Raw genomic sequence first — 27,158 nt, forward strand, 5'->3', positions numbered from 1 at the left:
CTTGAAAATTCAAGCTTTTAATTGAAGTTTTGTGCCATTTACTACTACTGTAACCATGAAACGACTCTTCATATACCAAAGTTTACAAACATGCTGTTATGTCCTAGTGTTGCATTCACCTGTATGATGGATGTTGTCATCGGTAAACTCTAACAAGATGTGTATGTATTCTGTAGTTGATGGTATTAGTATGTCCAATTAATCATCCCCCCTTTTCTGTACAATCAACTCTCATTTTGGATTGAAACTATTTACACTACAAAGTATAACAAAATACTGCTGTGAATTCAAATAAAAACATCTCCCTAGGCAATTATAAAACAATTTCACAAAAAAAGTACAAAAAATGGATAACTTGGATATGTTCCTTACTATATACAACTTTTACATATTTATAAACTGAAATGAAATACTACTAGATAATCTAAATATCTAGTCAATACTACGACTAGCTATAGACAGAAAATGCTGTACAAATGACATGGTGATGATAGTGATTGAAAAAAGTACAACTTTCAAATGAATTGAAATAGGAAAATACTATTAAAGCAAGGTCACAAGGTGGGATAATTAATTATTCAATTAAATATTCAAATCAGAGGTCAAGTGATTGAAACACAAGCATTTGACAATGTGCATTTCCTTGCATGTGTACACTAGTTGTAACCTTGCCTGAGGATGTCTGTGTTCATGTTCTTAACATGTTCAAAAACAAAACATCTAATCTATATACATTTTATTTATTACCCACTAGTTGTTATTTGTTTTAGATTCCTGACGAAGGTAATTTGCACAGGACCGAAAACGTAGAAATCAAAGGTTTTAAATTCAACCTCATTTGGAGTAAATTTTTGCCTTTTTTATATCAAACTCAAATCTCTTCAAGTTCTAGTCTCCTGATGAAGTGTGCATTCTCTGTAGTTGGACTGATCTTTGTTTATTCAACAAACTATATATTTGACAGGCCATCAAAGCTCCTACACTGCTTTTTGATCTGTTCAACACGCTTGCTTGACTGCAACAATGATAATCCTGACACAATTTACAGAAAACAGCGTCACTCAGATACCACTATCAATATCTGTATGACATGAATCTCACTGTATTATGGATTACCTATGACTTAACATGAATTGTGCCTTAGAAATAATATATTTAAACTTTTGCTGGTATTTTGTTCAAGCAAACTCAAACCCATTCTTATTTTTAAGAAAAAAGGGGACACAGAGATGAAAATGTCAAAAGTAAGCCCTTTTAGAAGCCAACATGGTCATTGAATACTATCCTTATGGGAAAATAAATGATTGTTGTTTTAGTTGAAAACAAGATGGAGGACCCCATATTTCCTTTAATATTTCAAGAACCTGAAGCAAACTTCCATATGGCAAAGTTTGGAGAGATTTGCAAGAACTCAGATTTTCAGCAAAATTCATCCTGGAGGTGTATTTCATCTTAAACTGCATGTTAACTTCAATATTCAGTTTTCATTACCGAACTATTACTTTAACCTTTGCTCAACTCAAGTAATATAAATTAATATCAGTATATGTTTGAGATGGGTATGTTATTATTATCGAGATAAATATTATAATTGTGAACTTTTCTTTTACTTCATAAGAATGTTAGTCCATGTGGATAATATTGACATGCTTCAATGATACGGTAGGGTGTGACCAGGAACTAACAGCAATCGTGAACACTTTAAGGAAAAGTCATACAATGTGTGTATTTTTCTACTTTACTCTCTTTCCATACATGTTTCATTTTATATAACAAGAGACTTTAATAAACCATCATACTCTGAAACAAAATAGATGAATTAATATGGAAAATCTTCTTTTGAAAAACATAAATGAACACACATAATCACCTTCGAAGACAACTCAGACCACTGTGACAGTAAACCTATTGTAGTATAGTCTGAGGTGACACCTTTGAAATGGAACACAAATGCTGCAGTAAAACATTTTGTCGTAGAATTTTCACTGTTATCCATTTTAGAGTCTATGGAAGAAATTATTGATCATCAATGTCAAACTGATCAGAGACTTTCTAAATGTCATGCGTAGGTCTTGCAATTTTCTTTATAAGGGGGAGAATGTCTGTGGTTACAAATCCAAGATTTCAAACAGACATGCAACTTTCAAACATGGCAAGACTATATGGATATTATAAGTATTAACTACAAATAACCCCAATATATAAATAACAAGTTATCAACCTTCTACCGAGATAACTTATAAATCCAATGTGAAAAGAGGAATTTGGAGGTTTAGTTTATACCATTACTGGGATAGCCATAAACATCAAAGCTAGATATGGGTTAACAATTTCTGTACAATAGAACAAGGTATCGCTAGATCTTTCCTTCTGGTATCATTTTATTCAAAACCAGTGTATGTACTATAATCACTTTCTATAATCATTTACAATACTCTAGATTTCTTTCAGTAATTTTTATATGAGTATCGAAACTGTGGGTTAACATCAATAAATGACTCTTGGATTAGAATTGGTCTTTCAATGAAGTATAAAAACCTTACTGAGTTGAAGTGTTTGTTTGCTTTCCATAATTTCAATAAAAGCATATTTCAGAGTTTGACTGATTGACAGTATCACAGCAAATGAATTAAAGACAAACCTCAATCTTCTTTGCTATCAACTGCACAGAATGAAGTGAAGCAGTTGGCGTATTTCATTACTTTTGACAAATAAACACTTGTTTGTGAGGCAAGATCATAGTGACTATATAATAATAATAATAATAATAATAATAATAATAATAATAATAATGATAATGATTATATGGCATTATTTGAAAATTTCAAAGTGCAGTCCATGAAATACAATTGAAATCAACCTACGTTGTGTCCAAAGATCGATGTGTAATATGTATACTAAATGAGATTTTGATACTTATAACAAGTTAAATTGCCTTGAATTTGTGGTATAATCCTCACAAACACAATTACGAGGAAATCTCCTTTTGAGTCACTAGTGTGTCTTCTGGCTATGTGAGTTGAAATACTATGAACATCTACTAATTATGGCAAGTCAATAGAGATGGCACATCTGCCACACAATTAATGTTAATGTAATCTTAAAACAATGTTAGAGGTGTTTTGAAAGTGATATACACAGAAGTGCACAAACTGCTGACACACTGTATTTGTGCAGTGTAAAAGAGTAATCATCACTCCCAATCAATTGAGGCCTGTCACTGCAAATCAAGCTCATAATACTCACGAAATTGTCACAAAAAATAGAAAATTACCTCTGTTTTAGTATTAGACACAGCAATAGTGGATAACAGTTATTCACCATTTAGGCCTCAAAACTGAATCCGTTTTAAAATGGGATCAGTTTTAAACACTAAGAAAAGTAAGGGGGAGGTTTTCACAGAAAGGGACAGATGAAAGAAACAATTAGTGTTAAATAAATATCAAATAAGTTCAGTCAATTTGAAGGCATTATGTAGATCAAATTCTTCAACTTCAAGCAGCATGTCGACAATATACAAGTGAGCACTCCAAAACTATTGTGGATTTGTATTCTCAAAAAACAGCCTGGTTATGCAAATGAGCCACTTGACGGTGATAATCAATCAATATACAAATTGCGCCATGACAAAAATGTGTTCACATTTAAATGAGTAATTTGACAGTAATAATTTGTATATAAAACTGGCATGTTATGCAAATGAGCCACTTAGAAACAGTATGTGGAATGAATCATTGAAACTGAGTGGTGATATGGAAATGAACAACTACAATACTGTTAAAAAGACTGTAATATGCAAATAACCTAATTATAATGATAGTGACAAGTGTGGCATAACTTAAAGGTCAGAGTGAATAGCCCTCAATGAGAAGACAGATTTCAGTGAAGCAGACAGAAATGACATGATGACTATATTCAGCTTTAAAAGCTGCGATTAAGCGACAATGGATACAGCTTACAAAATAAATATGTAGAGCGCATACAGTTGTGTTTCTTGAATTCAGAAATAATGGCTACAGCTAAAAGTGTATAAAAATCAACGCTGACAATACAAACATAGCATAAAATATTCATAAAAGAAAAGCCTTTGTTTATGAGTTCATTGGAGTTTACAATTCGTTAGTTTTCTAACTTTGTGCCGTGACACACTTGCTCTGCGCTGCTCACTCCCCTTTCGCTGCTCACTTCCACTGCGTTGCTCCTTTTGTAAAGCTGTTTGACTATCGTTACCATTATCAGTACCTGAAAGGATTAAAAAACAATGTATCAAAGCTACGATTTCCTGAAGGAATGTTAGAATCACAAATGCTTGGTGATCTTGTGTAATGTAACCATGCAGAGAAATGTTCATCCTGTCAACTGGTGCAATTTGTGACTTCGCCACTTATCCTTAGTACATCTGTAATGTAAGTTACATATTCGACTACATAAATCATCCAGAAAAACTTTTGGCCTCAATGGAGAACTGCACAGTTTCATTACAATAGACTGAAGCCATCATGTAAATATCAACACATGAACTGCTGACATAACATACCATAGGTGGCAGGAGTTAATTGTATTTAGCAATGAAATAAGTGCACATCACAAGCAAATGGAAACCAGCACAGATTCTTTAAAAGTTGATATAAAACACAAAGAAAGGGGGAAATGAAACACAACCAGCACATATATTTAGTTTACACACTCACCATGTTCAAGCAGGGTGACCTATGAGTTTTGACCCCCCCCCCCCCAAAAAAAAAAAAGCTTATGCAATAATATTATTCTGTTTATGACCTTTTGGAAGGTGTAGCTAAATTTATAATGTATCAAACTGCTATCATTACAAGTGAGATGTAGAACAAAGTGAAGTGGCGTTACAGATCTAGCCATTAGATGGGCCAGGATTAACCCTTTCTGCACCACTAAACAGTTCACATTACACTGCATGTTGTTGTTTTTAAGTATGGTTGTAGACTTTTGATTGTATAAATTCAACATTCTACTATACCTGAATGTCCAAATTGTACAACACAAGGCTCTCCTTCAAGTTCTTCTCCAAAGTCATCTATGTACTCTTCTTCTTCCTCTGCGTCTTCATCTTCATTAAGTAAGTCTTCTAGATAGGGTACCACTGTCATACTACGTAATTCATCATTGCTATCGGGTAATGGAGGAAGAGGTACTGCTTCACCTATCTCTGGATGTTTCTTCATCACCCATCTGGTTGTAAAGAAATTACACACATCAGTTTTATGAAAAAACAGCTTCTTAAAAAAGTCTCCTGAAGTGCAAAAGTGGTTGAAGATTCAACCTCTTTCGCACTCATTTACTGAAGAAAGCATGTCTTCTTAGAAGATACACCCCCCTCAAATAATTTACTTCTACGTGACTTAATGGTGGCGTGATCTAAAAGAAATTGGTGGCAACAAATAAATATTACGAAGTGTCAGTGATATGCAAGAAAAGGCTAATTGACACTACATTTTCTGGCTTTGTGCCCTGCCCTTACAACCTGAAATTTGATGGTAGTTGCTATTTAATATTGATTATAATCATAAATAAAATGCACACACACTAAGTGTTAAAGTGTGAATGCACATACACATAATCTTGCTGTAACTCTGTATCTCATCTGACAGTAATATCCATTTGTGTTCACAGTGAGATCAAATGTATCATTTTATCAGTGTCTGTATTTCATTGGTAACAAAAAACTCTTATGTGAGACATAAAAACACGTTGCCTAATTCAAACACTCTCTAATTTTGGTAGTAACTCCTTTAAAACAAAATCACAATCTACCGACAAATCTCATTACTGGAAGAAAAGTGAACAGTCATTGTGAAGGTTACAAATTTCACAAACATTAGTTGTTAGACTTCTGAAGACACTTTAAAGGAGTAATAATTGTACAAATTTATTTATCATCAACAAGGTGCTAAAAAGAAGAAGACTTACGGATGCTGCAGAACCTGCTGTATTGAAAATCTTTTCTCTTGTTCATATTCTAACATGCCTGAAATAATAAAGAAGACATAGTATTTGTAGAGTATTCACTCATCTCAAGATACAACAGATGCTCATCTCAATCCACAGAATTCATACATATGTTATGTCATGAGGCTGGGCTGCAGTCTTTTATGAGAAACCAAAATCAGAACATGTGATGAGGCTAGGATGAAGTCTTTTATGAGAAACTGATTTTCAAAACAAAAATCAGAACATGTGATAAGGCTGGGTTGGTCTAATATGAGAAACTGATTTTCAAAAAAAAAATCAGAACATGTGATAAGGCTGGGTTGAAGTTTAATATGAGAAACTGATTTTCAAAAATCAAAATCAGAACATGTGATAAGGCTAGGCTGAAGTCTAATATGAGAAAACTTACTATCAAAATCAAAATCAGAACATGCCATTTAAACCTGCACTAGCTGTAACAATATACTCATCTTGGCGATACAGATATCATTTCTGACCAAATAGCACTTTATATACTACACTTCGCTTGTGACATATTCGTTACACATTCTGGTCATTCCCACATTTGAAAATTATGTTTTTGAAAAGTAAATTGTAATAAATAAATTGAGAAATCCTAATCTCTCTGTTACAGTAATAATAAATAGCCTGTTTATGGCGCTAGTGGTATGTTTATCTCTCATACTGCGCTGTGTTGAGAATGTGAAAACTCTGGTAATTACTATTTGAAAATGTGCACCCAATAACCTGATTACAACCATGACGTTATTCAAATGAAGTCATTATGTAAATGTACCCCAATCACCTGATTACAACCATGACGTTATTCAAATGAAGTCATTATGTAAATGTACCCAACAACCTGATTACAACCATGACGTTATTCAAATGAAGTCATTATGTAAATGTAGCCCAACAACCTGATTACAACCATGACGTTATTCAAATGAAGTCATTATGTAAATGTACACACAATAACCTGATTACAACCATGACGTTATTCAAATGAAGTCATTATGTAAATGTACACGACCCATCTGAGATGAAGACAGGAGTTAACACACGAAGCATATGAAGTGCACACGTGATAATTTACATGTAATTATGTAAATTTCACATACAAGTGTTTGATATCGACTTTTGGGGGGTGTGGCTTACTTGCACATTTTCATTCTCAACACAAGTGTGGTATGTGAGATAAATGTACTACTAGCAATGTAAACAGGCAACAGTAATAAAGACCACTGAATACAAATTATCCACACCATTTCTGTACTCACCTCTAAGTAGTTCAGCGAGTACTGGTCCAACTTCTTCTGGCATTGTAAACTCTCCCTTACCAATATTCTCAAATAATTTGTAAATGTTATCACCCTCAAATGGGTACTTTCCAGTCGTTATATTAAATCTGTACAGAGAGAAAATGGTCAGAAGATTATTTATCATGTTAGAAGTTTATTAATCATATCTAAACGGTACACAATTTTGTGCAAGTGAGCAGAAAGTTCAGAAGATTTCTTGTCCCTATGTGTACTATTACAGAAATCAAGCTATTGGCAAACTCAGATAGACAAAAACTAAAACTCTTCTTGTTACACATGGTAGATTACACATATGGTTGATAATGTTATGTTGTCTTGGTTATGTGGATATTATCACCCTACAATCAAGATAATGTAAACTTAGAATGCAATCGAATGTGTTGCCACATGAGGAAAACTTGCTGTCAAAAATGTAACCCTACTGTGAATGTAATTACATCAATATCCATCAATAGTTTACATCGACAAAGTTCTTTGTCAATTTACTTTCCTCTAACAACAACCTCTTGCAGTATTCCTATTTCATGCCATAAAACGACGAAAAGAAGCTACATGTACCAGTGTTATGTAACACTTCTATTGTCTTTATAGTACTGCTTTATAGTTAAATAATCCTCTATTATATTTTTGGGTCAATGGCCTCCCAATACAGAATAAATAGACCTACTTCTTATTAGTATTATTATCATTATTTGATAGTTTACATGTATATAACAATAATTTCAATTTCTGTCTTCTTTTTATAAATTTGTCATTTATTTATTCAATCATGAATATGTAATACAAAGGACAATGCAAGCAAACAATCCACACACAAAAATAGAGGTAATAGTGAATAAATATATATATATATATAGGATTTGAATCAGATTGGCAATAGTTGATTTTCCGGTTCCAAGATGTATTGCGCGAGATGATCTCTCTTATGTTGTTACATTTAGTCTTGTTTTGTCTATATTACGTTTGAAATAACATTTTCATCAGGAAAATGGAAACACATGTTGACCGCATTGATAATGAGGGATTTTATAGAACAAAGACTAAACACCATCAATGACAGTGATTTTACAGGTGAACCCAGGGTACAGTCAGGTGACAACAACCATCCCCCTGAGTAGCGCGTGCAAACACCTCAGCGTGTACACAATACATGGCATTGTATGTTGAGACGTGCAATGAATCTTGGAACCAGCAACCGGTCTATTGCCCCGGTATACTTACAATGTAATTCCAGCTGACCAGACATCCACTTTAAAGCCAGAGAAACTATCTAATCCATTGGCAATCTCTGGAGGCTGGAAGGCTGGGGAACCCTGACTTGTTCTACAAGTATCGTCTTCAGCAAACTGATCCAGTTGCTGCAAATAACAGACAGGGAGATAATAGCAATGAAATTTCTTAGACTTACTTATTTGTGCAAAAAAGAATAAGAAGTAAAATAACACTGAAAATCTATATGAATTCTTACAGATGGGAAAAGTTATTTTGTTGTTGTCGCTATTTCTAAATTTCATGTCTTCCTACAAGACACAAGACACAAATATGGTCACCATTCACTTAGAAAGCTGTGAGCACCACAAGTAACACATGAATTATATTCCTTCTTCTCTTGTTCAACATTACCTTTGCACACATTATTTGAAATAAAGTGGTCACACATAAATGCTACAGATGGTCTGTGATATGCAAGAAATAGCTTCATTTTGATAACTGACTCTGAAGGTCAAGGTCGAGGTCAATGGTTACTTTCTTACAAGAAAGCTTGCATGTGATTATATGGAGTTAGACACTTGAATGGATTCTCAATGTATTGAAGTTTTCAGTTAAGTGGTAATATATTGATTTGTTACTCCAAATATGGCAGACATTCAATAAAATAGAGTTTTACCACAACTGTATTTGGCTAAAGTTTACATACTCATATTTACTGTGCCCTAAAACAAACCATCATTTGTTATAACTGTTGCCATAAACACCCAGAAGCATTAATTTTGCATGGAAAACTACTATCACAAACTAAATTTTTATTTACACTATGGGCAGCTGCTGAAGATTTTTCAAATCCCTGCACACTATTTTTTTAAAAGTTGCCTGATGATACATTTATTGTAGTATTCATACCAACTTTAGTACAGACATGAGTATTCTACGCTATTCTTCTGCATTCGTTATTGGAATATGTCTTGGTATTATTGTACCAATGCAATATGTCTTCAGACAGGTATGTTTGCTTTATACTATTTAGTTTCATTTAGAGCACAGACGATGATGGCAGTATTTGGGAAATCAAGTGTTTTAAGTGTTCAAGTAAGATAAGCATTAATGGTTGATGTGCAAAATGTAGATGGTGTACTGGCTACTACCTTTTTTCTTTTTGCTTTGAATAACATATCTTTCCAGAGAAATTACGTTAATTAGTTTATAGCAACACTGATAGAATTTGGTTTGTTTTGCTCTACCAGACCAAGCAGGAAAGGTTTTAAACATTCTGAAATCACTTTTGAATAGATTTGAAGGAGGCAAGCAATTGATATTTTCATTTTCATGAAGTATTTCATGCAAAAATCTTTCCCATTCTAGAATAATTCAGCAAAGTTTGTGTCTCCATTTCATAATTCAATGGATTTATTTCTGGCACAAGAACTTGGCTCTTGATAATTTTCAGACCTCTATATTTGTGTATTTGGCAGCCTCGGGGCTACAAAACTTGGAATACAACATAGTTATTGCTAGTGCCATCTTTTCAATAGACTACAATCTAAAGTCTAGTCATGTATCAGGTGGTGTGGCTTACGCATAGTGCTCCTACAACTACCAGTAGTCTAGTAACTATATGTGTGTGGTTGTTTCCACAATCTCTCTCACACATATAGTCAAATGGACAAATTCTACCGAAAATCTAGCTAAATTTCCTGCTGTTTTACCAGTAATGATGGTAAAAAGTGATAATCTGTAACATAACATAATCTGTAACGTAACTAAATAAACCTGTAACACATGACATGTTGATGTACAACAGCTAAATCGTACATGTTATCACCAGGCTGCCAGACCTGATGTTCAGTTGTGCAGAACACAGATAGGACGTGAAGCATCACCATTTTATATTAACCACTCCATTGTCTTTATTAAATGTTTATAAAACAAATAGAAGCCCAACACTTTGTTAAAAATGATTGAACTTTTGAAAAACTGGCGAAAAAAACCTTTCATATTTCTCAGCTAAAATTGGATATACACAAGTGCCGAGCAATTTGTACAGCCTGAGACATGCACAACATGATTCCATTTTTCCTTTTAGAATGAAATGGTACCAGTAGTTTATCAATCTCAACCTAAATCAACATATATGGACAGAGTGCGTGAGACGTCATCGTTACAATCATCAGTAGATTGCACTAAAATATCAAGACAGCAAGATGTAGACGTTGATAAGATGATACCTGTCAGCCATGACGATATATTTCCCTATAAAAAGTTTGATTCTTTTGCAATGGATTGGAATGGTATTGTTGAGGAATTTGAGTTGATGTACAGTAATCTGAAGAGAAACGGAACAGGAAAGCATTGGATATTTGATAAACAAGGACCGGGGTCGTTTGGATTATTTTCAATCTCGAAATCAAAGTAAGGACACAATGTTATAATTTTTATCTTTTTCTTCATATTATATGTCTGTTTTTGTTTTTTGCTGCAAAGTATGTGCTTGTGTGTCCACAATGTATGTATGTATGTATGTATGTATGTATGTATGTATGTATGCATGTATGTATGTATGTATGTATGTATGTAGGTAGGTAGGTAGGTAGGTATGTATGTATGTATGCATGCATGCATGTGTGTGTATGTATGTATGTATGTATGTATGTATGTATGTATGTATGTATGTATGTATGTATGTATATGTATGTATGTATGTATGTATGTATGTATGTATGTATGTATGTACGTACGTACATACGTACGTACGTACGTACGTACGTAAGTACGTACGTACGTATGTATGTATGTACGTACGTATGTATGTATGTATGTATGTATGTATGTGTGTGTGTGTAAATTGCAATGTCAATGTATTCAAATATGCAAGCAGATAAATCACTTATCAGAGCTTGTGCATGGACTTCGGCCTTTCTACATGCATGTTGAACTCTTTCAATGAATGTCATTTCAACAACACAATTACTGTTTGATACTAAAAGCATCTTTGGAAATAACATATATTTTACAACAAGATGCAGTATTTACAATATGCTATAATGGGCATACCACTGGTCCAATCAATTCACCATGACTGAATTCTTAATGTGCCACATAAAGTGTGATACATGTATATCCTACAATTACTATGGAATCTGCCACAACTCTTTTTTGACATTCTTCAAGTTGCTTTTACATCACACAAGATAGACAGGTTAACAGTCATACAAACTGCAACAGATGTGAGCAGCAAGCAATCTGTTTACTTTGACAAGGAATTTCGACTACAATTATCGTATGACATCATCCCTTGAACTCTTTGAAGGTTGCATATATGGGCATGCCCCCTAATTGGTTAACCTGATTGGCAGCCATAAATGACACAATGTCCAATTGGGTGCTTCAATGTGTTTACTCATTTTGATAAAGTTGACACCCATACCTTGTTGATTCTGTAACATATGATTCTGTGATGCTCCAACATGGCATTTGCTCATTTTTGCTTCTGCAGATGTGTCAACTTCTTTATCATGTCAAAGCACCTTTCAACTATTTTGACTGAAGTTATAACTTTGGTGTTGGAGGCAGCCACATTGGAGAAAATTGACATGGATACTATAAAAGGAACTCTGTGAATGATCAATTTGTAGCTGGCTAATAACTGATTGCTTGTATGTACCACTTGGGGTGTACTAACATATACAATAATCAGTTTGAAAATAAAATGATTAAAGGGATGATGACATGAGATGTACTCAAGACCGTATTCTGTATTGGCAAACAAAACATGATTCTCACTAAGCTCAAGTCTAACGATATCATATTGTGTATTTTATGTAGGTTATACCTGTTTTCTGAGGCACAATCTATCAAAAGAGGTGGATTTATTCACGTAGTTGTGGAATCATATGATGGATACGGAAACAAACGCTTGAGGGGAGGTGATTTCCTGCAGGCAGTGATGTCAAACGACAGATTCAAACAAAGAACAGCTGGGAGAATATTTGATTACCTAAATGGCACCTATAGTATATACTTCTTTGCTGGATGGCAGGGAGATGCAACCATCACTGTTAAAATGTACACCGCCAGAGAGGCTATCCTGTTTCTGAACAATATGTACAGTAGTAGTGGTCAACATCTACAGTGGACTGGCTACTTTAGTGACGGTAACACAACCCAATCAAGCATCTGCAATGTCATATACCAAGACATTTGGGAAGAAAAGTGTGAGTTTGTAAACCCACTGTCTCTTGGGAGCACAGCATTTGTTTGTGATAAACCTGACAACTTATCTTGTAACACAATATATGATACAGGCCACAATGTAATTGACATGGATGAAAAAACTGCAGAGGAGATCACAGGCAAACAGTATCTTTTCAAAATGTGAGTATCAGAAAAATCATTTAAAACCAGTTAAAACTAGTTTGAAATCAGTTAAGTGTATGTATAGTCAGAGAATCTTCTTATCTGATTAAAATCTGATGTGGTGAATTTGGCAAGCAACTTCTTTAATTACCTCCTACTTTTATTGTTGTTTTGTTCCTTTTTTGTACCTACATCTGACACAATACCATTGGAGTTCTCATACAAATCTTGAGTGCTGAGTGGATTTACTCAACTAATGAGAATGTGTCTTTTGCCAAAACATACTGTACAGTATCTTGGAAAGCTCTGTTCAAAAAGTGCTCTAATATAGGGATCTTGCAAACCCGCCACGTTGAATGTTGCATCATGGGAAATGTGATAATAAATACTAATCAATATGTATTGTAAACAATGTTGATACATTGTTTGTAACAACATAATAATCAATTCATAGTTAGTCTGACCATTGTGGGAGGTTAATTTTATCAGGTACTCCAGATTAAGCAATAACCACAGATAATCCCATAGTCATTTGTATCTGAGCATGCTCAGTCTGGATTGCAAGTTCCCTATTAATGCATGCAGAATGCAGACACAGATGTCATGGCATTGGTAGTCCTCTTCAATTCTTGGATGCTATATAGTAAGATGGATTCTGATTGGCTATTTGGATTAAAGTACAAGATCTGTAAGAGAACTCGTATGGTATTGTGTCAGATGTACGTACAAGGTGTTCAAAGAACAATAAACAATAAATGACAATAAAAGTAGGAAGTAAATAAAGAATCGCCCCAGTGTCTACTACTGTTTGATCACAGTCAACACCAATAATGGTTATAGGGAATCTGATAATATGAATATCTGTTTCCTGAGTTTGCTTGACACTATACACAGAACTTTCCCGACATTGTGGACTTGACCACAAAACTTGACTTTCAGTACTTGAGTGTAGAAGGTTTCCATGGTGTCCCGTTAATCCAATGCAGGTAATTTGGCATTAACGTAAATGCACCTTGCTGTTACACTTTGTTCAAGAAATCTTCAACCCATTCTCAATTATAGTTTTATCTGTATTCACAATTCACTCAACAGAGCGCAAAATGACCAACCAATTGACCATCCTATCGATGTCAAAATTTCAGGTAGGAATAGTTACTTGTCACAAATATACAATTTTAACGTAACGATAATGATTACTTACTTCAAAACCAATGTTTACTTTTGATTATCAATTGAGAGAGAGAGAGAAAGAAACAGAAAGACAGACAGACAGACAGAGACATAGGGACAGACAGACAGACAGACAGACAGAGGCAGAGAGGCAGTCACATAGAGAGAGACAGAGAGAGAGAGAGAGAGAGAGAGAGAAGGAGGGAGGGAGAGAGACAGACAGACAGAGACAGAGACAGAGAGATAGACTGGATGCCAACTGTGGTCTACTGTGGTCTAACCACAGTTAAAGTAAAAAAAAACTAAAAGTGAAGGTATAATCGTAACGATACTGTATCGGAACAAGACTAACAGACAGAGAGATAGACAAACACACAAACAAACACACAGAGCAAGGAGGAAAGGAGGAGAGAAGAAAATCTCAATCCCATACACCTATTTTATTTTAAATTAATAAATTATAGATTCAGATGTCCAATTGAAGCTTCCATCATGTGGACCTGATCTTCCCATTCCATTATCCAATGGTTATTGGAGTGACAACCTGACCTTTGTACCACTGATGTGCCAAAGTCAACAGTGGACACCAGATGATGCTGTAACATGTCTATCAGGGAAGCATTTGCATTTTTATGGAGGTTCAAGTTTACAATCCAACCTGAAGGTGCTAAAGCCTTTTTTAGGTGATCATCTCAATGCTCAAGCAAATGTACTATTTCATGGTCAATTTGTAGCTCTACGAATGGGTATAATTAATCAGACATTAAGAGGGAACCCCTTTGAAGCTGATTACATTGATAAAATAGAATGTACGACCCATACACCAGTTTTAGTCATGAATTTCTGTTTTCATTTTGGATCATGGCCTTCAAGGGCCTATTTAGATAGACTCTTTGCTGCTAAATTAGCTCTGGTTCGACTAACAAAACGATGTCCTAATTCTATTATACTCTTTAAATTGTCCCATCCACGTTCCAAGGCAACTTTACAGCAATCTGTACATAGTGCTAATTATCGATTCTATGATATGAATAGAATGGCTCGCAGGGTGTTAGGTGGTATTGGGATCCGATTCCTGGATGTCTGGGATCTAGTCTTATCTCATTCACATGAAAACGACATACATCCCCCTTCATTCATAGTTCAACAACAAATACATCTAATGCTCTCATTCATATGCCCACACATGGTGAAACAAAAGTAGTGCCAATGGTGTTGTAGCACAACTGATTTTATTTAATTCACTTCTTACTAGACAATTAAATCTGACGGAGCTTTCAGTCTTAAATTTGACATGATGATGAGATAACATTGATCATCTAATCACACCTTGAGTGGTGTATCGTCACATCTTGAGTAGTGTCTCATCGCTTCTTAAGTAGTGTATCATCTACTGTGGACACCCCTGGAAATATCACCACTAACTATTAGATGTTTGGCCTAAAAAAATTGTTTGGTTCCGGTCACCCGATACCCACCTAGTTTTTCGATGCTGGCCATAAACACTTTTTATGGATTTGAGAAAAAAAAAACACCTAAAAATAGCGAAAATTGTGAAGTCTCGCAAGAAATAGTGGATGCGAAAACTGACATCAACTTATAAAACTGTTCTTCCAATCTGTAATGGCTGTACATCTGATGAGAAGAAACCAATAACACAGGAACCATTTGGAAAACAACGGAAAACATAACTACCAGAGCTAGACACTCAAAAACTTCAGTTGTTACAATATTCTTTCTTTCGCCTTCCATATCTTTAATCCGACTGTGAGCGTGTTCGACCGAAGCTTCCAGGTTAACCACTCGAGTTGACATATTTGCTAATTTACTTTCAATAGCCGGAATTCCATCAGTTTGATGTTTTATATCAAGTAATAGCTTTAGAATGAGATCATTTTGACCTTTCACTGGTAACACCATTGCTTCCTTGCAATTGATATCGGTAAACAGTTCACATAATTCTGTCTCACTGTCGGTTTCGCTTTCAAACACATTGCCGTGGGTGTGGTGTCATGAGGTTGAATATGTGACCAATTTGTGAAACTTGCTATCACAGATGCCACCATACAGTGAGTGTAATTTGTGAAACTTGCTATCACAGATGCCACCCTACAGTGAGTGTAATGAGATCAACATCCATTAATAGCTAGTATAAAAAAATTGCAATAATATTTTAGTTTGTGTCTGTATTAGTTTTCTGATAGTTGATATCTCACTGACATGTCAATAACAAGACGAAGATTGTAAGGTAAAGGGCCAATGTAGTGTTTCGCTTGAACTGGCCAAGCAAATTTTGTATACTCAAATCTTTGTTTTTAATAACTGGGTAATTTAGCAGGTAATGGTCTACTTGTTAGCTTATTTATGACATGGATATCTTTAACATTTCTTAAAATAGAACTCATTGGTTTATATGTGTACGCTGATATGTTCTCATTTGATTTCTCTATCTAATATGTGCATAGTGCTTTTAAGGTTAATCTGAGGTTTCAATGAATACATAATCTACATTAATAGATGACATTACTGAAATGCTGTTTGGGACTGTTTTACATGGATAGGAGGATGTATTTGAGCTAAGCATTGGAAATTAAATTTTAACCACGCTGGAATTTATGTAGGCTAGCGTAATAGGAATCCACTCCTAATGTGGTGATGTACATGTAACTGATCTCTTTATTGAACCTAGAACTATAATGAAATTTGCAGAAAGAGAAAATGAGATTTCAAAATGACAAGGCTATTTTTACATGATTCACACAAATTAACCAGTGGTCCAAATGTTCCACTGCAAATTTGAAATTACAAAACAGGTATTAAGATCCTGAGAAATTGACAAGATTGAAGAAGTTGTAAACGAAAGATATGAAGAATTACTATGAACAGAAGATATAGCACCATATTATGCAAATGAGACAGCTGGCTCACATGCAGTCTGCCCAATATGCTAAATTCACTCCTCTTAATTTTTTGAGAACATAGCATATATCGTACAACAGCACAAATGGAACCCAGTATTTCTCTTGGGTTGTAAAACATGTACTATAAATGTACCAGCTACACCTCAACAGGATATGGTCTGAAATTGTGCATATTTTTCATCATTTTTGTTTCAAAATAAAAAGTTACACCTTACTGAAACATACCTAAACATCAGTAGTCGAGTCACTGGCAGAACTTTTACATTATAGGCTGGTATAATACCATATGAAATCTTTTTTCATCTGTCTTTTTCATTGTGGTGCTTGACCCCAACTCAAATGGTACAATGAACTGCACAAGCTTTAATGTGAATCATACTGTCTTCTTCTCTATCAACAAAAGGTCCAGGTGTTCATTGCCTTTTCACACAGTACAACTTTAAATAAATTTCTTTTGCTTTAATAAAACATCCATGGTGATAACTTAGCTTTTGGAATGCAGTTGTTTTATGTTATGGCAGGTCATTCGTTCAGCCTGAGGTCAACCCTAACTTTGTTGTGTGGAAACAACTCCAGAAGATGTATTTTGAAAGAGGTCCAGGGCATGTAGCCGCAATAAACCAATACTAGATAGTTTATCGTATTTATTGTGGACCCAATTTTGGAAGAAGTGTTCAGTTCCAGACATGTCCCTTTAATACCTCCAGAGTTAAAAAAAAAACTGCCGAGGAACCGGGAATAATATAGCCAGATAGTACGCAGAAAGCTGGGAAACCAGGGATAATGTAGCCAGATAGTACATAGAAAGCTGGGAAACCAGGGATAATATAGCCAGATAGTATACAGAAAGCTGGGAAACCAGAGCCAGATAGAATGCAAAAGCTGGGAAACCAGGGATAATATAGCCAGACAATATACGGAAAGCTGGGAAACCAGGGATAATATAGCCAGATAGGTATACTACAGCATACAATATAATACTGTGACAGTGACAGCGTTCCTACCTGTATATGGACAAGCTTAGCTGTGACTATTAATTGGTATGATAAGCCCTCAGATTACATTATAGGCAATTACAGAAAACAGTCTCGGGTGAGTTAGCTGGGATGAGTTGGCTTCAATGAAATAGACAATAACTTGGTGTCTCTTGAGACAAGGATTTACCTCAAGAAGTAGAAGTTGAATACATTAAGTTAACAAATCTACTACATTTGAATGAAAAAAAAAGCATTTCCTAGTTATCCATGGTTTTATTTTTTTGTAATTTAGACATAGTACACATTTGGTAAATAAGTATCTCAGCTAAGATGTGATAAAACAAGTTTAATTTGTTTGTTTGATATCAGCTTCTATAATTATGTGAGAATGACAGTAGGTATTTAAATTTTTGTTTTCTAGCCTGGAATCCAGGTGAATGGGGGTATTGAATTCATTGAGATGGTGAAATTAAAATTCATATGGACTCCAGGCTTTTTGATTTCCTACTGGGAGCAGAAACATACTGGCCTTGTATTCATAGCACTACATACTACTACATACTGGCCTTGTATTCATAGCACTACATACTACTACATACTGGCCTTGTATTCATAGCACTACATACTACTACATACTGGCCTTGTATTCATAGCACTACATACTACTACATACTGGCTTTGTATTCATAGCACTACATACTACTACATACTGATTTGAAATTAATTGTGCTGTCTGAAACAATAAATTTTAGGTTATTTAGTTAGAAGTGTGTGGGGGGGGGGGGTCTGAGGCATAAGTATAAGACTTTAGTTTTTTATCCTACATTGAACTATTGATCTCGCCCCTTAGAAAATAGTGTGTTGGATTTTCTAACAAATGTCTGTCATTGATTTATTGATTTAAAGTTGATTGGTACCAAATCTTACTAAGATATTGACTGATTTATGCACAGTAACAAGGTAAATGTAGCCATAGATGTGTCATATGTACTATATATTAAGACTTCTGACCGTATCGTGACTAAACATAGTTATGCATCTAAGCACGAAACCTTTTCATGGGCAGGGTGTTCCTTCTATCTCAGATCACGAGTTTCAACAAGGAGGTCTTGAAATTGAACTTGAGTTAGTACTATGGGAATGCTGTCAAAACTCTTAAGTCTGTGTTTGTTTATATTAGCCTAAGTTTTCTGTTAAATCTGTATTTTTCGATATTAGATTGTTCTCAGTTAATCTAAATTGTATTTTTCCATGTTCTCAGTCAGAGTGCAAGGCTACCATCAACGACAGAAACAGATTCCCTAATTCTCTTGACACACCAATAATTTATGAAATACAGTTGACCTCGGTAACAAGCTCTTGAGGGGAAAACTGGTACACATTTGTACTGTTATACCAGTGTGTTCCACAACGAATGTCGTGATCATAACACTATAAATGTACAAAATGCATAATCTATAATTTATGCACAAAAATGCATACCCAGTAATTTATCATTTATGTACAAAATGCATATTTCATCATTTCTTTTCTACTGAAAAAAAACAAACTATTGACAGTACTTACTTCAGCAACTCCTAAATCAGATATTTTGAGTGTTCCATCAGCTGTTAGTAGCAAATTTCCTGGTTTGATGTCTTTGTGTATAATACCTTTGCTATGAAGATACTCTAAACCAACTCCAAGCTGTACAAAATACCTGCAACAATAAATTACATACACAGAGATGCATCTTTACACCGGAAACTTGAATACTCAATTCAGTATATATACAAACACAATAATATAATCAGCTTGGCATTCTTCACCTTACAATCTCAGATATCTTACATACTAAAGACATTTAACATAAATTTTCAAATTCTACAATACACTACTTTACTATCATTGAATAAGAATTCCAAATATTTTAGCTGCATTCTACTGTGGGTAATTTCACATTGAAGTGCATATGAAAAACCCATCACTTACATAAAATGTGAATGCTTACAGACCTGCAGTGCATCACTATGACTGCACACATTTTATGAGTACGGCGGCACTTACTACCAGTATATGAAATGGAATTTTTTTTTTTGAAAACGAATAACTGATGAAATTATTTGAGTAGAGTAATATTGTTTGGTTGGCTTGGTGATACTACTGTCATCAGTTAAAGGTGAAAAGATGCTCCTAGTATGTAATTAAAACTGTTTTTTTTTTTTGTATACATGAAAACAAAATGTCTATGTTGAACACAGATAGTATACTCCAAACCCTATCAAATCAGCAGGTTTCATAAATAACCTGGTTGTTCTTTAATCAAAATTTGTGAATTACTTTCATCATACTCTATATTACACATTTAATTTTTGCTGACCATGTTTTATTTAATATCCATTCATCTACATAACAAACAAAACGTCAACATATTCACAGCCCAGAGACTTAGCTATCTGGCCTGACAATGTCGAGTCAGCATGTCGATCCAGGAAGCCACATATTAAAACCCATTGATTCATAATAACAAACAAGATGTTACTTTTCCAACATATTTAGCCCACAGACTTGGCTATCAGACTTGACAATGTCTAGTCAGTATTTCCAGCCCGATATCCAAGTCTCGGGGGAATACAATATATCCCAATATTTCATACATTATAATTTATAAATATGGTGTTTGGTGTTGTTCTATATATTAAAACTAAATATCCATTAATTTAAATAACAAATAAATGTCACTTTTCCAACATATCTAGCTCAGACACTTGGCTATCTCGCTTGAAAATGTCCAGTTAATTTATGAAGGCAGGAAGCCAAGTTTCAGGGCCAAGACATATCACAATATTTCATAAATTATAAATATGATGTTTTGTGACGTAGATAGTAAATGGGTCCCTGATGGCAATATTCTTCCAGGCTATGTCACTTAATGAGTCCTTTGTGGGATTCCAGTATCTCATTATTACCATATATTCCTCCTTATGACTGCATTGGTGAACACCAAATTGCAAGTCAAATGGTTTGATATAGTAGGACAGCGCAGTATATGGAGCAGCTATATGCTATTTATATATACTAACTACATGACTACATATCCACGTGACAAAGTCAACCTTCATATCAGAACACCTGGCATTCATGGTTCTACAGACTAAATACTTATTATACATCATAAATCAATTCTTTTTGTGATTTGAACTGACTCTTATCTTATTCTCAGCAAATATTAAAACAATAAATCATTATATTTGAACCATAAATGCCCTATGTTAAACTAGTTGACCTAAAATCACAAGATAAGTTCTGAACCGCTATAAATATCTGATTAAGATTGACAATAATCAATTTGTTTTAGAACTGAATTATTAGAAACCTTGCACTGCATGTGACCTTTGACCTAACTTTTAAAATCAATTATCTCAACAGTTAAAAGTTGACCTAGTTGTTGACATCATAGTTGACTTGTTCACAGCGAGCTATAATGTTAAATGTTATGACCCCTTGATTAAACTGTGCACTTATGGATATTAAAGAGGTAAAGTCTGTAATGGATGCCCAATTTTGACTAAAATTAGTGTATAAAAGCAACTGCACAAAACACTCTCAAACTCATTTAGAAACAAATCCGAGCTGACACACTATACTAGAGATGTTGAATTACTAGTATGTACAAAGAGGCTTGGAAAATGAGAGAGTAGTGGTTTCTAGAATTTATTGGTAACCCCAAAAAATGTAGTCATTGTGTCACTTTTATCATATATGAACTTCTCGTGAGAGTTGTACCAGTTTCTAGACATGACTCAACATAGTATAGTTGTTGGAATAACATTTTAGGATATCTAAATATGAAACAAAAGTAACCAGCAAAGACCATCAAGTTACAGACTGTGTCCCTTTAAATAAAAGTAGCCACTAAGATTATCAAGTTACAGACTGTATCCTTTTAAATAAAAGTAGCCACTAAAGACCATCAAGTTACAGACTATGTCCCTTTAAAGTTTAATAACTCTTGTAATGTGGTTTGCATCAGCCAACCAGTGCAAGGCTTCCAATTAAGACTAAAATTTATTGCTACATATCATGTGAATTCTTGTATGAATCTAGAAAGATAACTATCGGTAGTCTGCGGTGAATATCAAGTCCTTCAAAACCATTTCACAACTTAAGCTTGAGTGAGTTGAAAAAGATTTTCACAGCTTTTACACTGTTTGGGCACCAGGAAGGTGATTTAGCAAGGGACTATTAAATAACATAAACTGTATGATTTTGAATCACATGGTTTAGTGGGAACCATGGTAACAAAAGAAGGGAGTCAGGTTAAACTTGCACAGATTTCCATGTCTTTTAACAAGGTATGGAAATCTGTGCAAGTTGTAATTTTTTTGGTACCAAAATTTTGGAAGGCGAGCCCTGGTAACAGTTCCTCAGTCCTGGGGATATAGATTTTACCTACTGACAGCCTTTAACAATAACACTATATGTATGATGTAGAAGTAAGAAAGTTCAATGACTTTCAGATTCTGAGAGAAGTTGATCCAATACTGAATGAAGTCACAGCACTGTGATAAAACATGTGACAAACCAAAATATAGAATATAATTTACATGTAATATCTCGATAACGCAACATCCTATTATTCACATAATGATAAATCATATGATACAAGTACATTATGATTTTTTATTATCATAAAATCAGTAGATGATCTATGTGTGAAATTAATATCAAGGGTTTTCAAGTGCCAACACTAGTTTTCTAACCACATTTCTAACCTCACTGTCTGGTACGTTTTGGAACCAGTCCAGTGCAAGTCATAACTTATTCTGTCTTATCACAACATTCCAACAACTCAGTCTACAACAAGCCAGTTTCGTGAACTCTCTCCAGAATCACCACACTAGGAAGTAAAATGTGTTCAGTTATATCACCTATATCTCAAATTTCATTATAGATGAAACAAAATGTCTTTACAGAGATTTTGATTTATCCAATTCACTATTCTTGAAGTTAACATTCATGCACATTTTGTAAACTTGCATAACCTCTATAAAAATATGTTCAATCCTTATACATGTTCACACAATTATGGCTTCCCGTCAGATAGAGATAAATAAAATATCCAACTTACTTATGGGCCTGCCATATTGGAAATTTCTTCTCTGGAACACTTTCTAAAGTTTCTTGTAAACCACCTACACAATATTCCATGAAAAGGTACGTGGTCAGTGGTTAAAGAAAATGTCAATTTGTTGAAAGATGATTTACCATCAGATACAAGCAGTATCCTCCCCTAATAGAGAACTCAAATAATGATGACTCCTGGGGGTGGGAGGTAGGGTGTCTTAACCAGGAAAAGTGTGACCAGCGTGAGAAAATCCCCACACTTCTTTTCAGACATGAACAATGGCCCCTTTTCAGACAAAATTCAAGCTATTGTTACAGTTGTGATTCAACAAGCAAAGAAAAAAATTGTGAATAGTTGCTTTGAACTCACTTTCCAGGGACCCCCTTTTCAGACAAAATAAATGCAAAAAGCACAACCCGTTTCAGAGTTGAATGCTCAAAAAGTATACCCTTTTCAAGGGCTACCGGGTATGTTTCAATCCCAGGTTATCACATTAATGTTATCTATCTATGTCGTCATAAGGATTACATAGGATTATTCTCTTGTTCAGGGCCCAACTTTTTCTACCGTTCAGCCAGACAATTATTTCTCACACCTAAATTTTAATCCTAAACCATAATGGGCCTTTAAGATGCCCACACCTATATAGCTTTTCAATGAGATCACCCCCACCCCACCCCCACCCAAGGTGACCACAACATTGTAATGACAGGTTTGACTTTGTAACATTTGATTTCTAAACAATACAATCTTCAGTCTCCTGAAAGGTAGCGATTGTGGCATTTACAAACTAATATGATTACCTCTAGACTGCTTTGGCAGGATTTTAATGAAGATTAATATCATAGTTTGAATTATAATTTTCACTTTAATGATAGGGTGCCATGCTATAAATAGCAGGTTTTTTGCACCTCCTTGTGAGAGAACCTACCAGCATTTGTATCTGATAACAGTGATAGTCAGTATTAAACTATAAAGTCTGTGATAAAAATAGAAGTAATCAAGTCAATAGCTGTCCTGAAATAAACAGTACGTGGTAATGTTTGACACAAGATTGTGTGAGGCAGTAGGGAGTGTTGAAATGTGCCTATTCACATACCTTTGAAATGGACAGTGTTGAAAAGGAAATGTACAGATATTTTTGAAATGGAGATTGTGTTGAAAATAAAATGATTCCTTTCAAATGGAATGCGTAAAAATGTTGGAAAATAAATGTACAGATTCTTTTGAAACTGGTAAATGTGTTGAAACCCACTTCTTTACATGTGCTGAAACATACCACTGTACTAGATTCTTTACAAATGTTCTGAAAAGGTTTCTTCACCAGTTGTTAAGGAGTGCTATTGAGCTTTATGATTTGTGTTAAATCATGGTTTTGTATAGGAAGTACTGAAGAAACTGATCATCGTTCATCAAAGCAGCAAGCATGATATGTCTTGTTATCATAGTATCATAAATTAAAAACTCTCTCTACATGCAAGTGAATGCTGATTATATTTTCAAAGTGAGGAAACATCTGATCTTATTATCATTCAGCAGACAATATATAACGTTTTCTTCCGATTGCAATTATGAAAAGAACATTGGTAACAGAAAGGAAAATCTGAAGAAGAAAAAAATGTCACTGTTTTGCGATCTAAATTGTATTGTTAAATTACTTCTTGTAATTTAACATACTACAATTATCAACACATCAAATAAAGACTATCCTGTTTCAATAAAGGAGACAATATATTTCTAATAAAACTACATTTGACACTTGATGTGAAATAATTACCATAATTATAATACAGTAATTGTTGGATAATAACAATGACAGCAATAGTGTTTGTTGTATATGAGATTAACATGGGTGTACACAAAAAGTGCCTCTGACATCAAAATCAATTATTTGTACATGTACGAACCCATCAATGCTATTGTGATATGCTATATGCTCTTGTCAGGGCCAAAGTCATCATTAAAATAATACAAGATGGATTTCACGTAAGTATTTGAAATTTAGAAATAACATTGTCTCTACTTCGCCCATGTTCCTTTAAGACTTAGAATACTATTTTTCTTCTGTCTGACATACACACTTTTATCTGTCAAATGTAATTATTAATGTTTTTTAACAATCACGATGAATTTTCATTTGAAGAAATGAACTTTTAAATTATGGCATATGTCAAGGAGACATGAAACACACTTCAGGAACTTCTTCCTAACAATTGTATTATTACAATGAAAACATACCCGAGTGTAAGAGGTTCAGGGGTTTGACACTTTGTTACTTATTATCTACAGACTTCATAGATACATACAATCGCAGACCACTATAGTGGTCTGAGATACAATGTTGTAATTTGTCTGACTATTTGTTTTGTTTGGGTTCATAACTCTGGTTAATCATTGTATAGATTTACAGTAAACATGACAAAAATGTCACTAGTTATGATAAATGTGTTATCTCTTGATATACCGGTAGGTTACGATATACAAAGGAATAGTCAATCTTGTATTCTCGCCAATTAGAATTTCATGTCTGTTACATCGTGGCTAAAATTAGACAAGGCCTTGGCAGGAAATAAGAGTGACTTTGTGATTACTCATACTATGAATGTGTGAAAAAAAATTAGCATTTTTTATATCAAAAATAAAAATGATGTCATTAGCATATCAATCAACAATGAAAATGAAAATCAATATATTCATATCACATACACATATTTAAATTCATCACGGTTTATAAACACGATTTAATATAAAAAAAGGTGATGCAAGACTGCTACCCACTGTAGATCACAGGTGTGTGTGTGTGTGTGTGTGTGTGTGTGTGTGTGTGTGTGTGCGTGTGTGTGTGTGTGTGTACGGTCAAACTGAGTTCATGAACCATTCATGCACAGTTCAAGGTAAGCCTTCCCAATTCGCCAATAAATTTATCAGCAAAACGTTAATGTTACCAAAAAGGATATATTTTTTGTTTCTCGTCATTGTAAAGAACTTCAGTGAGGCTTATTATATTTTTGTGTCTAAGCCTCTTAAGTAGTCTAATTTCCCTGCAAAAGAAAAGAAAACATATAAACAAACAACACCTTGTTTGCATAAAGGGTCATAACCTTCAATAATGTGTGGCGCATGTAATTTGTAAACAACCTGAGCTGTTCAAGTACTACGTCACACACTGGCCGAAGTAATAAGACACGGACTTCCACACAAAGTTCGCAGCCATGGTCAATTTTAGCAATTTTTTTTTAGTAAAACGTGTTTATTTCTGTTAGAGCTTTCAACAAATAATGCTGTCCCCGTTACCGAAATCTACTTGTGGAAATTAAACGAATGTAAACTTTTGAAACATGACGCGAACGTTACTGCACTGGGATTCCCCGCCCACACATGACCTGTAACCACTGACACTACAACTTTGTGGGACAGCTATTGTAGTATTGACCTCTCTCAAAATACTTTTGAAGACAATAAATGTCAAGAAAAATCGACATAAATAACGACACGGCTTTCTGCACAATTTATCGTTTTACTCCACATTGCGCTTAGAAGCTGGTAGAGGAGCGTACACATGGACTGTTGCGAAGCCATGCGAATCCCCGTATGCCTACCTCTGTACATTGGCCTCGCCATTCGGGATTTTGCGTAGTTTCTTCTTTTTGAAAATTTTTACAGCATGCCTACATAAAGTCTCTGTATCCAATACTTCTTTCACTTTTCCGTAAGACCCTTCTCCCAGGGTATCACCCATGAGATACTTTCCGATAAGTTTTGCTCTTTTCCTTCTTGGAGAGTAGATAATTTCGGAAGAGTCCACGCGATGGATGAACGGAAAGTTGTCATCTCCATCATTCAGCCAATCGATCTCATTTGGAACCTCATCAAGCAGCTTATGATGAAAACCATCAACTTCCAAACCAGCGTCGATGACTCCGCCGTCAATCTCTACCATTTTCAACCCGAAAGTTGATCAAAGAGAATTCGAAACTGCTAAAAATCCAACACAGTTTGTGCACCTTGACTTACACCATGTTGCCATCCGCCATTTTTGTTGGTCTGCAAGTATGTCACGTGACTATGGGGCATTGTGGGAATATATCGTATTTGCTATTTGCGGAAGACATTTTTCGCGAAAAAC

The 27,158-nt window shown here is 34.6% G+C and overlaps 2 protein-coding genes across 2 annotated transcripts; one reads left to right on the top strand and one right to left on the bottom strand.

Moving 5' to 3' along the window:
- Positions 1-2,822: 2,822 nt before the first annotated feature.
- On the bottom strand, positions 2,823-27,042 carry LOC144436345 (serine/threonine-protein kinase STK11-like). The gene is made up of 9 exons (XM_078125119.1): positions 26,632-27,042; positions 25,990-26,073; positions 23,036-23,125; positions 19,492-19,624; positions 8,508-8,644; positions 7,245-7,372; positions 5,944-6,001; positions 4,994-5,205; positions 2,823-4,242 (listed from the first exon to the last, which is right to left on the bottom strand). The coding sequence occupies exons 1-9, from the start codon at positions 26,970-26,972 to the stop codon at positions 4,100-4,102; spliced, it is 1,326 nt and encodes a 441-aa protein (XP_077981245.1). The 5' UTR covers positions 26,973-27,042; the 3' UTR covers positions 2,823-4,099.
- LOC144436437 (NXPE family member 3-like) lies at positions 9,424-15,231 on the top strand. The gene is made up of 6 exons (XM_078125236.1): positions 9,424-9,507; positions 10,588-10,913; positions 11,998-12,117; positions 12,327-12,875; positions 13,950-13,999; positions 14,492-15,231. The coding sequence occupies exons 1-6, from the start codon at positions 9,424-9,426 to the stop codon at positions 15,229-15,231; spliced, it is 1,869 nt and encodes a 622-aa protein (XP_077981362.1).
- Positions 27,043-27,158: the final 116 nt, after the last annotated feature.

Source organism: Glandiceps talaboti, chromosome 6, assembly GCF_964340395.1.
Source record: "Glandiceps talaboti chromosome 6, keGlaTala1.1, whole genome shotgun sequence".
Taxonomy (NCBI): domain Eukaryota; kingdom Metazoa; phylum Hemichordata; class Enteropneusta; family Spengelidae; genus Glandiceps; species Glandiceps talaboti.

Bases quoted from the DNA above. Each gene is read 5' to 3' on its own strand.
- LOC144436345 (XM_078125119.1), bottom strand. From the start codon at position 26,972: ATGGTAGAGATTGACGGCGGAGTCATCGACGCTGGTTTGGAAGTTGAT. The intron at 8,645-19,491 runs GTAAGTACTGTC...TGTTATTTGCAG, and splicing joins CTGATTTAGGAGTTGCTGAA to CAACTGGATCAGTTTGCTGA. The intron at 7,373-8,507 runs GTAAGTATACCG...CTCTCTGTACAG, and splicing joins TGGTCAGCTGGAATTACATT to ATTTAATATAACGACTGGAA.
- LOC144436437 (XM_078125236.1), top strand. From the start codon at position 9,424: ATGAGTATTCTACGCTATTCTTCTGCATTCGTTATTGGAATATGTCTT. The intron at 12,118-12,326 runs GTGAATGATCAA...TATTTTATGTAG, and splicing joins GATACTATAAAAGGAACTCT to GTTATACCTGTTTTCTGAGG. The intron at 14,000-14,491 runs GTAGGAATAGTT...AATAAATTATAG, and splicing joins TATCGATGTCAAAATTTCAG to ATTCAGATGTCCAATTGAAG.